Below are 15,635 nucleotides of genomic sequence, written 5' to 3'. Positions count from 1 at the left end.
ATAAGTTTTGGATTGGAACTTAAATTGAAATTAATTCTTTCTTGTTTCATTATTTTTTTGTTGGGAGTAATATATAAGGTTGAAATATTTAATTTCCACCACAACTTGTATAAGAGGTGTGTGTGTCTGATTTTGTTTATTTGTCTTTGTTTTTGGCTTGTTCTTGAATTAAATATAAAATATTTAAAGGTTTTGTGGATGGCCTTTTTTTGAATATATAAAAAATCTATTACTGTACAAGAGTTTGTGAGCTGTTTTATGAGTAGTTTTTTTTTTTTCGTTCATTTGATTAAGATGAGAACAAAAGGGGTATAGGTTTCAAGTTGATCTCAATATATGTTATTAGGTTGCGGTGAAATAATTAAAATATATATTTTTTATCTTTTAAATCATAAGTTTTAAGTTCGAATGCTAGAAATAAAATGTTTCAAAAGAATTAACATAAATAGTAAAAATGATCACTAAATATTTTCAGCTATTTATGGAAAAATTCATGATAAGGTTACCCCCTCTTCATTTCTTTAACAATAGAGTTGGTAAGAGACGACTAAAATTTCCTTAAGCAAAATAAAAAATTTCCTTAAGCATATATTTTTTACTATTCATAAGGTTAGTTTTATCATTTAAATGTTTTTAATTTATTTATTATTTATATTTGCATTTTCATTTCAGAATGTATATTCTATTCTATCATAAAAAATAATAATATATAGATTATGCGTAATTTATGTAGGTATTATTTACGACAAAAGGAAAAAAAGTATATAAAGTTTATAAATTATTGTTGTTTTTTAAAATGGAAACTTAAATCTTCACAAACTCAAATTAAAGTTCCAAATCACGCTTTCTATTGAGTCATTTTCTTAGCATTTAAGAGGTTAGCATAAAATACATAAATTTCATATATTTGGGGGCTAATTATATCACATCTCAGAAGATTTTTCAATTACAAAAGTCTCCAATTTTTCATTAGACTTGGATACATTCATTGGTTGTCCAATACATTGCAAATGATATATTACTTAATGGAAGGGATGTATCCGAGATAAAATAGGGATGTATCTGAGAGGGAAAAGAGATGTTTCTAAAAGAGATTTTTACAAATTTTTTTAAAATGATAGAAATTTTAGAGATTATGATATCTTAAGTTGTGTATTTATGTAATTTTTTCCTGCAAGTTACCCTTTGAAAATTTTTGATTCGAGTCATTCATATGGATCGATTCAAAATCATATAAAATAAACATATATAATTTGTTATATTTTTATATTTAAGCATTTATCTTTGTGTTACTTTACCATTTCACGATAAAAGATATATAGGATTTTTCTAAATTGTTGTGTCACTTCACCACGTTGAAATTATACAAAAATAGATATAACAATTAAGACACTTCAAAAACTGTTGTGTCATTTCACAATCTTAAAAAAGAAATAAACAAAATGAATAGAACTCCCCTAAAATTGTTATGTCAATTCACAATATTTAGAAGAAAAAATAAACACAATATTTAGGACTCTTCTAATTAATTGTTCTGTCAAATCATCATCTTAACAAGGAATTAGTCGATGAAACTCTTCACTAATCTTCTCCACACACGTAGATATAAAAAATAATAAAGTACTTCATCTATAATGATTGTAATTGGAAAAAAGTTATTTTGTATCAATATGAGTTGTAGTGTAGTGATGGGATTGTTAGCCTTTTAACCAGAGGTCTCGAATTGTCATGAGTATGGAGAAAATCTTATTGAGAGCGCTACTCTCGAATGGGCCTTATAGTGCGCGATTCAGATTTAATCGACACGCTAATGTGGACCTTGAACACCGAGTGGGAAACCAAAAAATATATATTTTGTATTATGTTCTTAAAGTACATTTCTTTTAAGATAATCATTTCTTAATATGTATGTATTATTCATTATTTAAATTTTTTCATTTAGACCATTAGGTAGTTTACTAAAAAATTTAGGGAAAAGGGTAGAAAATATCTCTCAATTTTCATTTATTAGTTAAGTTTATCCTTAGTTATACTATCCAGTTGTTTATACTTCCGCCATTATCAAGCTTAGCAAATTACCCTTAACTGAACGGTTACACCCAAATCAATGAAAACTATTCGATTTGAATTAAACTAATTCGATTCCCTCTTTAATTTAAATCCGACCCACTAAACTAAACAAATTCATACTCAATGACATCACCACTATCCATAGCTTCATAAATATATTTGAAGGGCTCAAAATTTATTACATTTATCAAATTGACGTGGCAACCTAAATAAAATAAAATAAAAGTATGGTTAAATTATACTTCACGTGAAAAAAAGCTAAGAGGGTGTATGGATCGATTTTATAAAAAATAGTTGATAAGTTAAAAAAAAAAACAAAATACCCCTTCTATGACTTTTAATTTATTTTTATACGTTTTTCGGCCTAAAAATAAGCACTTAAGGAATTTTTGTTTTAATCTTTTCCAAACAACACAAAAAGAAAGAAAAAAACTTGAAAAAACAAAATACTTAAAACAACTCAATCCTATTAATTAGCGTAAAGGGCTATGAATTACCAAAAAGAATTTGAAAGTATGATGATTTATTGGAAACATACTTTAGTATATGAACTACTCACTCAATTTAATTTATTTGTATTATGGTTTGAAAAGGAATTATTATTATTTTTTAACTCTTTAGTATCAACTATTCATATGAAATTTTCAATACCTTACAATTAAAAATCATTTTAGTATATTAAACATATCTATAATTTAAAATTATAATTTTTTATTTTTAAAAAAAAAACTACGTGTCATATTAAAATCACTGATAAATTCAAATGAAAGGAGCAACAAATAGCACATAAAATGACATATTTGAAATTAACAAGATAATTACATTCTTCTTTTGATTGACAAGCTAACAGGATAGTTACAATGTAACTAAGTATTATTTAATTTCTCATAATTTAAAGACGTTTTGACCATTATTCCTAAAAATGTAAGACATAGAAAAAGGTTATAATACATAATTCACCTGCAAAAAGTTAGTCTAAAAAGCTATCTATTACCAAAAAGGGATTGAAAGTACCTTGATATATTTGAGACATATTTTAGTATATATGAAAGATTCTCTCAATTTAAATTTGTTTATTTTACTTTTCTTTCTGATCAATTCTAAAAAGTAATGTCTTTTTTCTTTTTTATAATTCTATACTTCTAAGTATTAATATCCACATGATATGTTCAATACCATAAAATTCAAAAAACTTAAGGGATCGTTTGATAGAGTGTATTAGAAAATATAATACATGCATTAGATGTGTGTATTAGTAGTACCTTGTTTGATATATTTTTGTATAAGCATTAGTTATACACTCTATTGTGTATTACTAATACCAAGAAATTCTAGGTATTAGTAATACATAGCATTTTAACACTTGCATTAGATTAAATAATTACAAAACTACCCTTAAAGTTTTTTCATTTTCTGTTGTTATAAGTTTTTGTTTTTATTTTAATTTGTTTTGTTGGTATCTTTTAATTTTTTGGTGTCTTAATAGGGCTTTATGACCTCTTAAGTATCTTAATTTTTTTAAAAAAAAAAAATCCAATTTCAATATAATTTAATAAAAAAATTTACTATTGTGACGATAAATTTGATAAAAAAAAAATTATTTGCCAACTTTCCATAAAAATATTTTGACGCAAATAGTACAACTATTTAGTATTATTTTTGAAAAAGAAGAAGAAGAAGAAGAGTTAATGATGTTTTAGCAAAGAACTTTTTTGCAAAGGAAGTGTACAAATAAATAAAGTGTGAAGAGTATATCTGTAAACATATATTTTTTAATAGAAATTATGCAAGATTTGTTATTTCTAATACATCAAACCAAACAATGTATAAGAAATAATGTTTGCATAACTAATGCAAGTATTACTAATGCAAGCACTACTAATGCAAGAATTACTAATGCAACCTATTTTGCATTATTCTTATACACTCTACCAAACGACCTCTAAGAATATTCACTTTCGTAAACTATGTGTCAGATCAAAATCAGATTAACAAATTCAAAAGGATTGAGTAATAAATAGTTCATACAATGACATATTTATTATTTAAAAGAAGTACTCATTTTGGTTGAAAGCTAACAAAATAGTTACAATGTAACTAAATACTATAAAAAATTAAAAATCTTTGCATTGTACCCTATATATATATAGTAGTGATATTTGTTAGGATTTTGCCTTGATTTTCTTATCATATTTTAAGTTTTACTTTTTTCCTTAAAAAAGTCAAAATATTACCATAAATGCTTGAATTTATCTGAAAGGAAAACATAATTATCTGTCATATTTAGTTTATTCTTTCCTTAAAGGAAAAGTTTGGAACTCTATAAATTGAAGATATTTCTTCTCATATCAACAACACAATAACATCAATAATGTAGTCATTTAGAGAGTTTTGTTTATGAGGAGATTTATTCTCTCGACAGTTTAATATTTTTCTTTTATATTAGTTTTCATATAATAATATTATATTTTTAGTATAAGTTTTTGTCATCTAATTTATTACTATTTGATTTGTATTTTTAAGTTTATGCATAACACCCTAATCACTTTCGAACAGTATTAATCAGGGGTGTATTTAGAGGGGGTGCCGTGGGTTCACGTGAACCCATGCTCCCCTCTCTAGATCATATATAATAGTGTTATATTTTTAAAAAAATATTTAAATATAGATGTGTGAACCCACGTTTAAAGTATCATATAATAATACAATAATGATTGGGTGCACCTCTCTATTAAAAGTCGAACTTATCAAATTTATATTTAAGATGTATTTTTTCGTATTCGTGCACCCATCTTGACGAATTCCTGGATACGCCTCTGATATTAATATGTGATGCCTTTGCATTAAAACCCAAGATTTGCAAATGAGTGGCCTTAATTAGAGATAATCTCTCATTTTTAGTTCACTAAAATATTAAGAGAGTTGTCTTTTCATTCAGAGTTTGTTTTGAAATTTGAAACTACACTCCAAATTTGTCCTTTGGTCTTAATCATAGTATAATCTTTGGATTAAAGAGTATCCACGTGAAGGGAATAGTACAATTAGCTGTTTTAAGTAATAGTATATAGTAATATTATTTATTTTATTTTAGATTGGAAGTGTGATTTGATTTTGAAAAGATCATTTTTTATGATTGAGGGTGAAAATATCGAAATATTGATTGTTATTGAGTAAGATAAAACTTTTGAATGATGTGTTTCAATCGAACACTAAGATTCACCCATTTGATCAATAAATATTTGATTCTAAAATCACAAATTCAGAAATACAATAAACTTTAAAGTTTGAACTCCTCAAATTCAAATTTTATACAATTAAGTATCAAGTCACTATTAAGGATTTTGTCCAAGTAAATACTTGGATCTTTGACACTGTTTATTCAAGATGCCCCTCTGTCTCTTTTTACAAAGTACTACTAAAAAAATGTGCCATTTAAAATATGTGATCCAAAATGTGTATAAAATTGCTCTTATATTTTTATTTATGTATAAGATTTGACAGCCCTACAACTCCTTTATTTGAGTCTTGTTTTAATTAAATGAGGGGTTTTTTTAGCGGTGAAGTCAAAAAATTTAATGTATGAATTTTGAATCATAAATAATTTTATTCACTGAATTTTCAATAAATTATTTATTCATATCAAATACATATATATAAAATTTGAAGAATGTGTGAAAATATTGGTATATTGTCTCATTGTTATTAGGTGGGATGTAGATTTCTAATTACGAGTTTAAATACATATTTAACACAAAATATTTTAAGGTGGGATGTAGATTTCTAATTACGAGTTTAAATACATTTTTAACACAAAATATTTTAACATAAAATGATGAAAATTCAATAAATATCAATATATATATATATAAAAAATAAATTTAACACTAAAATCTTTAATGATCAAACTTTAACAAATTTAAATTAAAATTCTCAATTCGTCATCGTAAACGACAAATATTTTTGATGTGGCCATGCAAACACTATTGATCTAAGAGGTCCATCTTTGTTTCTTTCTACAAAGTACTACCAACAAATGTGTCATATAAAACTCAGTTTCTGTGATACAAAATGTTTCATCGTGTATAATAATTGCTCTTACATGTTTTATTTGCCCGTCCGTTCATTTTTATTTATCCACTGTATTATTTTTAAATATTCAATAATATTTATCCAGTTTATAAAATTAATGAACAATTTATCATTTCGTATCTATTTTATTTTTGCTATTAACTATTATTCATTTTTCAATATTAAAATGATTTATATTTAATAGGAGTGATTTGGTAAAATTATCCCCCATCATTTATTGCTTTTTAATCCCTATGTCAAGTCAATAGTAAATAACTATTATGAAACAAAGTCAGTAAAAGCTTTGACAGTCCCATAACTCATTCATTGGAGTCTTTTTTAAATTAAAAGATGTTCTTTCTAGGAGGAGTCAAAAATTTTAATTTATGGAATTCAAATTATAATTAATTTTATGTATTAAATTTTGAATAGATTATTTAGTCAATTGAAAGGTTTTTTTAAAAACTCAAATACAAAATATGAGCTAAAATTACTAAATTTTGTTGAATCCATAACTTCTACTATATATGACTCCGTTCATAAGGTCCCAGGTCCATTGCGGTTCTACTCCGTTCGTAAGATCCCAGGTCCATTGCGGTTCTACTCTGTTTGTAAGGTCCTATGTCAATTGCGGTTCTGATTTTGTGTTGGTCTTTAATGCCCTCCCTCCCCCATCTTTGCTGAACACTCTATGTTGAAGTAATTTTGCGGGATAGCCTATTTACACAACATCATTTAAGGCGCAATCACTTATTAAAAATATTTTGCGTCCATATTTAAATGTCTAAAGATGCTTGCTTCCAAATTTCGAAAATTAAATTTGGTAAATTAAATTTATGATAGGTATTTTCAAACTTCAAATTCACGTATTCAAAGTTAATTGAAAAACGGCTAAACTTGTGAGAAAATTTAGAAACTTCGACCATGACTTAAATAGGAGTTTTAAAATTGACAATTAGGACAATAATAATCAAATAAAAATATAGGTCACCACCATTCTCTTAATTCCAAAGTCAAACCTTTTTTTTTTTTATAAATTCCAAAGTCAAGCTAAAATCCTCAAAATGTCAAATATAATTCGCTGGCACCAACCAAAGCATCTAGAACACAAATTCAATCTTCTAAATCTAAAAGTTATTTTCCAAGACTTTATATTATATATTAACTAGCTTTTTTCTATCTAAAATTATGTGACACTTTTATTTTTTGAAATTCGAACGATGTAAATTTAGACAACATTTTAAAATGTCTTTTTAAATTATATTGATATATGAATGTTTACAATTTATAGTACTTTTCGAATAATTTCTTGGCATAAGCAAACATTACTAAAAACACTTAATTAGAGAGAAATCAATGGCAAATCAAGTTTATTTTTGTGCTTCCTTGTGTTTTTATCCTTCACTAGTTTTTGTCAGGTATAATGTTAGCTGTATTTTTGTATTTTCCTCTTGGGGCTTGGTACGAAGATGAAAAATATTTTTTAATTTTTTCATGATTGATTAATTAAAAAATTCTTTCCATAACATAATTAAAAATCATTTCGAGTTGAGCTCCTTATTTTAACCACCCAATTCCTAAGTTCTAACTCCCCCCCCCCCCCCACTCCCAACACCACCCACCCATTAAATCGCCTACAACTCCAGAGGTAGAGTCAAGATTTAAAATTGGGAAAATTATATGAAATATCAAACTATTAATTCAAATTAAATGTTATAGTCATAGTTTATTTTATTTGTAATTCGCAGCAAATATCCCATTTTTTTGCCATCTGATTCGGTATACAATTAGTCATTTTCGGTATACAATTAGCCATTTTATATATTTCGATATAAAATGTATAAAATGCATTTGTGTTTGTATAAAACGAGAGAAAAATGTATATACAAATACAAATACATATATTTTCGTCCTATACACTTATAATTATACAAATACATATCTTATTACAAAAATTACAATGTATAAATGAATTTATACAAAACTGAATAATTTGTATAAAATTGGATGTATTTAGTGAATTATACAAATCAAAAGCTCCATAGCAAACATAAAATTTGTTATGGAGCGCAATTATGTAAACTATAGCTATAACATACAAATATGATTTTTATGTTTGCTATATGTGAAAGTTGCTCTTTAAAATTTATGTGTTTGAAATACATTTTTTGAGACAAACATAATATTAAATCAAAATTATTGGATTCAACTGAATGCATAACCAACATATTTTGTTGTGCCGTGGTGGGAGTGTTTCACCCTTAACCAGAGGTCTGGGTTCAAGCCTTGGGTATGGAGAAAATCCTATTGGGAGCGCCACCCTCGAATGAACCCTGCAGTGCGATCCGGATTTAGTCGGAGATCCACCGTGGGCTCCGAACACCAGGTGGGAAACAAAAAAAACACACACTTGCTCTATGCCCCCACACTACCTCACCCCCACACTTATCCCACCTCGACCCCCAACCCCGGATTGCCCATTACCCTCCCCCCTCCTTCGATTCTATCTGGTATTATAATATTTATCTAGATTATATAAAAAATATTGTTTGTTGTGATGCATGCAGGGTAATAAGAGGTGGTGTGTGGTAGATGAATGGGCTAAGCTAAGGAAGAGGATATTGATGCATTTTTGAAAATAGCATGTCACAAACACAAAGAAAACTATTGTTATGAAATAAGTCCTGGAAGACCTGGTTCCTATGTTGTTAATCTTATGTATAGGAAAGTTAATATATGTCCTGCTCATTTGGCCATGATTACACCATATGATCTTTAAAAGTAGCAAGTTTCCTCTTTCAATTCACTTTTCGATATTTGTTTTCTAGTTTGATTAGTAATCTGAATTTGGGGGGGGGGGGGGGGGGGGGGTAAAATAATACTAATACCCCTCCTTTTTTTTAAAAGAAGTATCAGAGTTGACCCTTCACTAGGAATGGAGTCGTAGAAAGTCCTCCTTTCCCTCCCGACCTATGAAAGTGATATTTACAGGCGCAAATGACACATCTAAACAATAAACAAAAAAAAAGTGTCTAGATTTTATATAATTAAAACCCTTTTTCCTAAATTAGCTGAGCCCCAAAACGAATACTGAACATTATATGGAAAATAAGAAAATAGACTATAGGGTTGTTTATTTTAATTCATTTTTTTACTTGGAGCTTTGTTTAAATAATACTTTTTGTTAGCTAAAAAGCACTTAATCAAATAACATCACATAAAATAGATTATTCTCATATTCAAATTGAAATATAAAAAACAATGATATAGATAAGCCAAACTTTTAACAGATGACATTGATGAGCATTATCTCAAAGTTTGATAGTATATTTTAGTAGCTCATAACTACATAAACTTTTACCTTATTGGTAAAAGTTCGATTTCTTACATTATAATCTCATATCCCATTCTTCATCTTTCTAAGTGGATAGAGGTAGAAAGGGGTGAGGAATATGTTGGGGGGCAATATACGGAAGAGACAGTCAACATTGAATGCCACTTACATAATTTATTTATTTTATCTGCTTCTATCACATAAGTTATTTTCTTTATTTTAAGAATTTACTTTTTTTAATAAATTCTTCCTTTGTCTCTATTTATATGACGCTCTATTTTTCAAATTAGTTTCAGTAAGTACGACACTACTCTATATTTAGTAACAATTTAATTTTAAATTCTCCATTTTACGTGTACATAAATATCTACTATTTGTTTTAGAACATAAATAATCTTTTTATTAAATAAAACACTTACCCAATCAAATATCTTTACATAAATTGAAATAAAAATAATACTATTAAATATGAGAAAACTAGAAAAAAAAATGAAAAGGAAAATATTTTCCTCTATCCGCACACGCACGTCACACTCTACGTTTTTTCTAGCTTTGGAAGGACATTGTCAATGCCACGTCATTGGGGGTGAATCACGCGGCCCATTATCTTCTTCTTTTTTTTCTCGAAAAATTACTTCTACGTATTGTCATTTATAGCAATACTATAAAAAAGTCGCATAATATAATAATATTATATAATTTTATATAAATAATAAAAATCCAATCGTCGTTGAATATATATATAGGGGAAGGATTTTATGAGCTCGATCAATTTTTTTATAAAATATCAAATTCTATCAATTATTTCATTTCAGAATGAAGTCTCCTTTAAATAAGTAAGATCATACCATTTTTCAAATCAACTTCTGTCCTTATATGCTCTTTGTTCGATTCGCTCCATATAGTGAAATAAGAAAAGCCCAAACTCTGATAACGCAGAAAAAAAATAAGCAAATTCCGATTACTATTTTAGAGTATCAAAGTTCAATGACATTGATCATATCTACGGTCAGAATAAAGAAAATATGTAGCGTCCCGGTCCCTTCATTGACTGACTGGCTTTATAGGGTGACTATAAGTTTAATGCTTTTCAAAAATTATTTACTTACTATGCCTACTAAATCAAAATAAAAAGGAGAAAATATAGGAAATGGTTAACAGCAAGAATGATAAAGCATAATCCATGTAAAGTTAAAAGTAAAACTAATTAAATTATAGAATATGATAATTAAGTGGAGTAGACACTAATCATATCAGTCAAAGTCAAAGCACGATTTGTTTCTACTTTTTTATGCCTACTTATTCCACTGCAAATCTTGCGCAAGTGCATTGTGACGCAGAAACGGATCTAGAATTTGAATACACAATCATTTTTATATTGAATTTATATTTATATTAAATTTTTATCAAATATGTAAAAATTATTTGTTAAGAACTAAGTAATAGAATAGTTAATTTCTTGGTCCACCAGTAAAAATAAAATTTGCTTAGATTTTGATATCCTTATTGATGAGTGTTTGATTCCTCTTTAGCACAGATATTCCAACGAAATTTATATCTTTAATTTGAAAAAACTCGTATACTTCAAAATTTTGAACCTATCGCGATATATATCATGTGAACTAATTGTGGGGGGCGTTTTGGAATGGAAACGTATATTTAATATAAATGTTGAATGAACCCAACAATCAAAGTTATGATAGAGTGATAAGTATTCTTTTATCATTAACTCCAGAGGTTTCAAGTTTGAATCTCTCTAGATAAAAAGTTATCTTTATTAAGAAACGTTCTACCCCCGATGTGAACTTTTTAGCATGAATTTAAATAATCAGACTCTAATACGAAAATACGAAACACAAGTGTGAAACAAGAAAAAATATTTAAAGAACCCAAAAAAATGACCTCATGGAGTACCAACTTATATGTAAGCATAGGCTATTCATGACATAATTTTGCGTAAGCCATATATCATGTTACGCGTAAGTTGGCGTAACGACCGTTGACGCTAATTTACAACCCCCTAGGCCACAACCTCCCTATATTTTATTTATATTTTATACACGAAAAAAAATATTTATTCGTACACAGTATTTATATAATTATATTTATTTTAAATAGTAATAAAATATATTTTCAAAACATATGATTAATATGTGTGTGAAAGCCAACACAAATGTAATGTAAATTTTATAGGTTCTGAAGTTTAGAAATACGTTAAAAACCAGAAAAATAAGTTTTAGATTTAATTTTTGTGTATATTTAGTTAATTCTATAGCATAAAAATAGTATTTACTGGTCGCTTTTCAATTCTATTTTTGAAAAATTGTCACTATTTTTCAGTTACAAAGTTCGTAAAATAGTTATTTGTAAATTTTAATCGATGATATTTTAGAAACAGACTCTCTATAGATACATTTTCTATTCTTCTCAACTCGACTTATAAAATCTTATTGAGTTTGTTATAATCATTTATCCTTTTTCTCTATACATATATTTAGAATTTGAACCGAAATTAATAGATAATGTCAAACTCGTACTATATCCCCCCTCAGCATTTGCTCATGTATGAAAAGATATAAATCAAATACATGTGTCTTCCATTTATTGTTGTGAGATAATGTAAACCACCATATACAAATAAAGTTTGACTTTTTTAAGATCCTACTTCTATATATACATATCTATTTCATTTCCTATATTTCCTCAACACAATCATAGTCAATCCTAAGAAAAATAAAAATCTCATACCTACAAAATTTCTTCTTTTTTTCACAATGCAAGATGCACTTCCATACAAATCATGGAATTTTTTTCCAACAAATTCCACAACTCTAAACAAATCTTCATCTCTAATGATCAATCAAATCAATTACTCTAAAGGGAATTTCAAGAAAATAGTAGCGGAAAACGCCGTTATAGTTTTTAGACAACGTGGCTGTTGTATGAGCCACGTCATCAAGCGTTTACTTCAATGTCTAGGAGCAAACCCCGTTATGTACGACATTGAAGAAAAATACGAAAATGAAGCGATAACGGAGCTAGAGGATATCGGAAAAATTGTCGGTGTCGGTGATCGGAGAGAGGATCGGAGTGTTTCATCGCTGTTGCCGGCGGTGTTTATCGGAGGAGAGTTGTTCGGAGGATTGGATCGGATTATGGAAGCTCATATTAGTGGTGAATTGTGTCCTATTTTGAAAAATGCAGGGGCCTTGTGGCTATGATTTATATATATATATATTTTGTAACAATTTAATTACGATATTATATTTTTATTTTATTTTTATTGAAAAGATTTGTATCGGGATATATTTTCATGAGTCGCGATTGGCTCTTGACGAGTTACGTACCTCTAGGCGAACTCATGGCTTGTCTTGAAATACAATATTATTACTTTCTCTGATGTCTCAATTTATGCGATACTTTTCGATTCAAGTGTTTATTTGATTGGTCTTTTGAAGCTAAATTAAATTATCAACTCATTATTTTATACTTTTTAATAATAATTATGAAAATTAGATTTAAATATTCAAAAATGAGAATTTCCATCAGTTAAATAGCATGGTTCATCTGCTTGAATTTAGTGCCTCGAAATAACAACTGGGTAATCTTATTTATTATTTTTTGCCATATAATTTTTTTATGAAAAAATATTAAGTTAGTTTAAAATTATTTTGCCTTTAGTGGAAAAAAATAGGGGACATAAAAAAAAGAGGCGATATATTCAGGATAGGTGGTAAATGGTATTGTTGGGCTGAATTTAGGCAGGTCAAGAGACTAGTTGAGAAATGACAGATTATTGATTCGTTCAAAAGTTATTCTTTACACTCTTACCCTTCGTACCAAGTCAAAAACCAAACAAATAAATTACAAGACATTAGTTTCCATTACATTCTTTTTTATCTTCCTTTAATCAGTGTATATTGAGTATTCACCAACTGTATAATTACTACACCAACAATACAAAGCTAGCAAAAACCCACACATTGAATCTAAAAGGTAGAGTGTATACAAAACTAACCCCCATCTCATGGAGGTAAAGAAGATATTTCCAAAAAAAAAAAAAACTCGGTTCAAGTGACTCATATCAAATAACATATGAAAGGAAGACAACAAATATTAGAAGAAGCATTGCATAGTATGCAGGAAAACAATACCATAACACTATAATGTGTGATAACCTAAGCATAAGAACAAGCAGTAGTAACTGAAATCACAATTAAAACAGAGATGCTATATGATTGTCAAAACCTATTCATTGTATCTTTATTGCTAGAATCTTAGTTTTTTCCCCAGAAGCAACAGAAATAAGGGGCTTAAAACAGACAGATCTTACATGATTGTCAATATACTAATTGCATACATTTATAAAACTGATAAAGCTTGGTCATGTCAGATCAGACACTGGTCTTTACTTTCACAATAGTTTCTCATGCAATGTTTCCATGTTCAAGAGTTCAAATAACTAAGAAAACCATCTATCGAGTCGTCATTATGTAAACATGAAAGGGGCGGTAGGCTAGCAGGAAAACAAAATATTGAAAGTTGAAACATCAATCAGTTGCGCTATCCAAGTCACTTTCTTGTAGTGTCCAAGTTGAAGTCCTGAAGGTTAAGCAACAGATCATTGGCACTCAAGTACACCTTGTTTGCTGCATGTGATCAAATAGTCTGGGCGATTTCTCTGGCTGCTTCGATCTTCCTAAGAGTGATAAATGCTGGATTGTTAGCAATAGCTTGACCAATCAGCTGAGCACTCTTAGCTTCTCCCTGCAGAACAACAAATAGGAAGTAAATACTACTGCTTCGTAATGTTCCCTCATCTCCCACCTCCCTTCCCCCAAAAATATGACAGTACAACATAAAACAGAAAAAAAAATTATTAGCTGAAAACGATTTATGTAGTTTAGTTTACTATTCTTGTTTGTCAATAGTAAAGTGGGAGCTATACATGAGACGTCATCAACACAGAAGCAGATAAATGATAAAACTGGAGCGATAGATTAAATTAAACAGAAGATGTCAAGAGGGGAACTCTATTGACCTGAGCTCTGATAACAGCACTTCTCTTATCTTGCTCAGCTTTTTCCACAACAAATTTTGCCCTCTCAGCTTCTTGAGCAGCCACCTGTTTTGCTTCAATTGCAGCAGTAAACTCTTTCCCAAATGCCAGGCATGTTATGGATACATCATCAAGATCAATGTTGAAGTTGGCTGCCCTTTCTGTCAAAATCTTCCTTATTTCTCTGCTAACATTCTGCACAAAACACAGAAGACAGGAAATGATGAGATGGTATATATTAACGGTGGTCCTTGAGAAGGTATCTATTAACATTTCAACAAGTTCCTGTGTCACAAATAGAAGATTTGTAGTTCATTTCTTTCCCTACTTCAAAGAAAAAGACATAAGCATCCAACAAGCTTTCAACACCAATGGGCCTATAATCACAGTGCAATGGTACAGGTAAGAATAAGTACCACCTATAGCATAAGTTACTTCCACCAAGAACATCAACTAAATACATAAGGCCTCTTGCACATACCTCTCTCAGGGTGATGAGCTGGCTAGCATTGTATTGGGCAACCACAGCCTTCAAAGTTTCATGAATAACTGAAGGTAGGACCCTTTCATTGTAGTTTTCACCAAGACTTCGGTAAACTGTGGGTTGTTGGTCTGAAACTGGACGAGTGAGCACCCTAAGACCAACTTTTACTTGTGTAATAAAAAGGAAAAACCAAAAAAGACTGTTAAATCCTCTACTTCTAAGAATTCAAGCTTTCTGTCCCTAGGATAAAATCAGAACATCATCTATCACCAAAATTGTACTTCATTACTTTGCAATTGTTACAAATGTTTACCATCTTTTCCCCTATTTTGATTTCTTTCTTTTTTCTCTTTAAGTCCTTAGGGAGGGGAGGAAACCAGTATTCAGAGAAAAATTTACCATCTGGAGGTCACGGCTTCTCGAAGTGCTCTCCACAAGATGGGGTCGTGCACGAACATCATATATGACTAGTCTTTCAAACCAAGGAATCATGAAGTGTGTCCCAACCTATTCATAAACCACTCAACACAGATTAAAAAGAAAAACACAAATATGGGCACACATCAAACATAGAAACAGAGAAAAAACATGGTTGAGTGTCATACAATGAGATTGGCCAT

General features: G+C 28.9%; 2 protein-coding genes across 2 annotated transcripts; one reads left to right on the top strand and one right to left on the bottom strand.

The window, feature by feature from the left end:
* The first annotated feature begins 12,242 nt into the window (after positions 1-12,242).
* Positions 12,243-12,693, top strand: LOC125835366 (glutaredoxin-C9-like). Its single transcript, XM_049514495.1, has one exon. The coding sequence runs from the start codon at positions 12,247-12,249 to the stop codon at positions 12,691-12,693; it is 447 nt and encodes a 148-aa protein (XP_049370452.1). The 5' UTR covers positions 12,243-12,246.
* A 1,084-nt stretch (positions 12,694-13,777) lies between these two features.
* LOC125835469 (prohibitin-1, mitochondrial-like) lies at positions 13,778-15,635 on the bottom strand. The gene is made up of 5 exons (XM_049514601.1): positions 15,621-15,635; positions 15,393-15,522; positions 15,013-15,182; positions 14,514-14,726; positions 13,778-14,239 (listed from the first exon to the last, which is right to left on the bottom strand). Exons 1-5 carry the CDS (start codon positions 15,633-15,635, stop codon positions 14,132-14,134), a joined length of 636 nt encoding a protein of 211 aa, XP_049370558.1. The 3' UTR covers positions 13,778-14,131.

Source organism: Solanum verrucosum, unplaced genomic scaffold, assembly GCF_900185275.1.
Source record: "Solanum verrucosum unplaced genomic scaffold, falcon-dt-bn FXZP01000119.1, whole genome shotgun sequence".
Taxonomy (NCBI): Eukaryota; Viridiplantae; Streptophyta; class Magnoliopsida; order Solanales; family Solanaceae; genus Solanum; species Solanum verrucosum.
This window is presented reverse-complemented; position numbering and strand designations above follow the sequence as displayed.

Bases quoted from the DNA above. Each gene is read 5' to 3' on its own strand.
- LOC125835469 (XM_049514601.1), bottom strand. The intron at 14,727-15,012 runs GTATGTGCAAGA...TGTTTTGTGCAG, and splicing joins AGCTCATCACCCTGAGAGAG to AATGTTAGCAGAGAAATAAG. The intron at 14,240-14,513 runs GTCAATAGAGTT...GTTGTTCTGCAG, and splicing joins GTGCTGTTATCAGAGCTCAG to GGAGAAGCTAAGAGTGCTCA.
- LOC125835366 (XM_049514495.1), top strand. From the start codon at position 12,247: ATGCAAGATGCACTTCCATACAAATCATGGAATTTTTTTCCAACAAAT.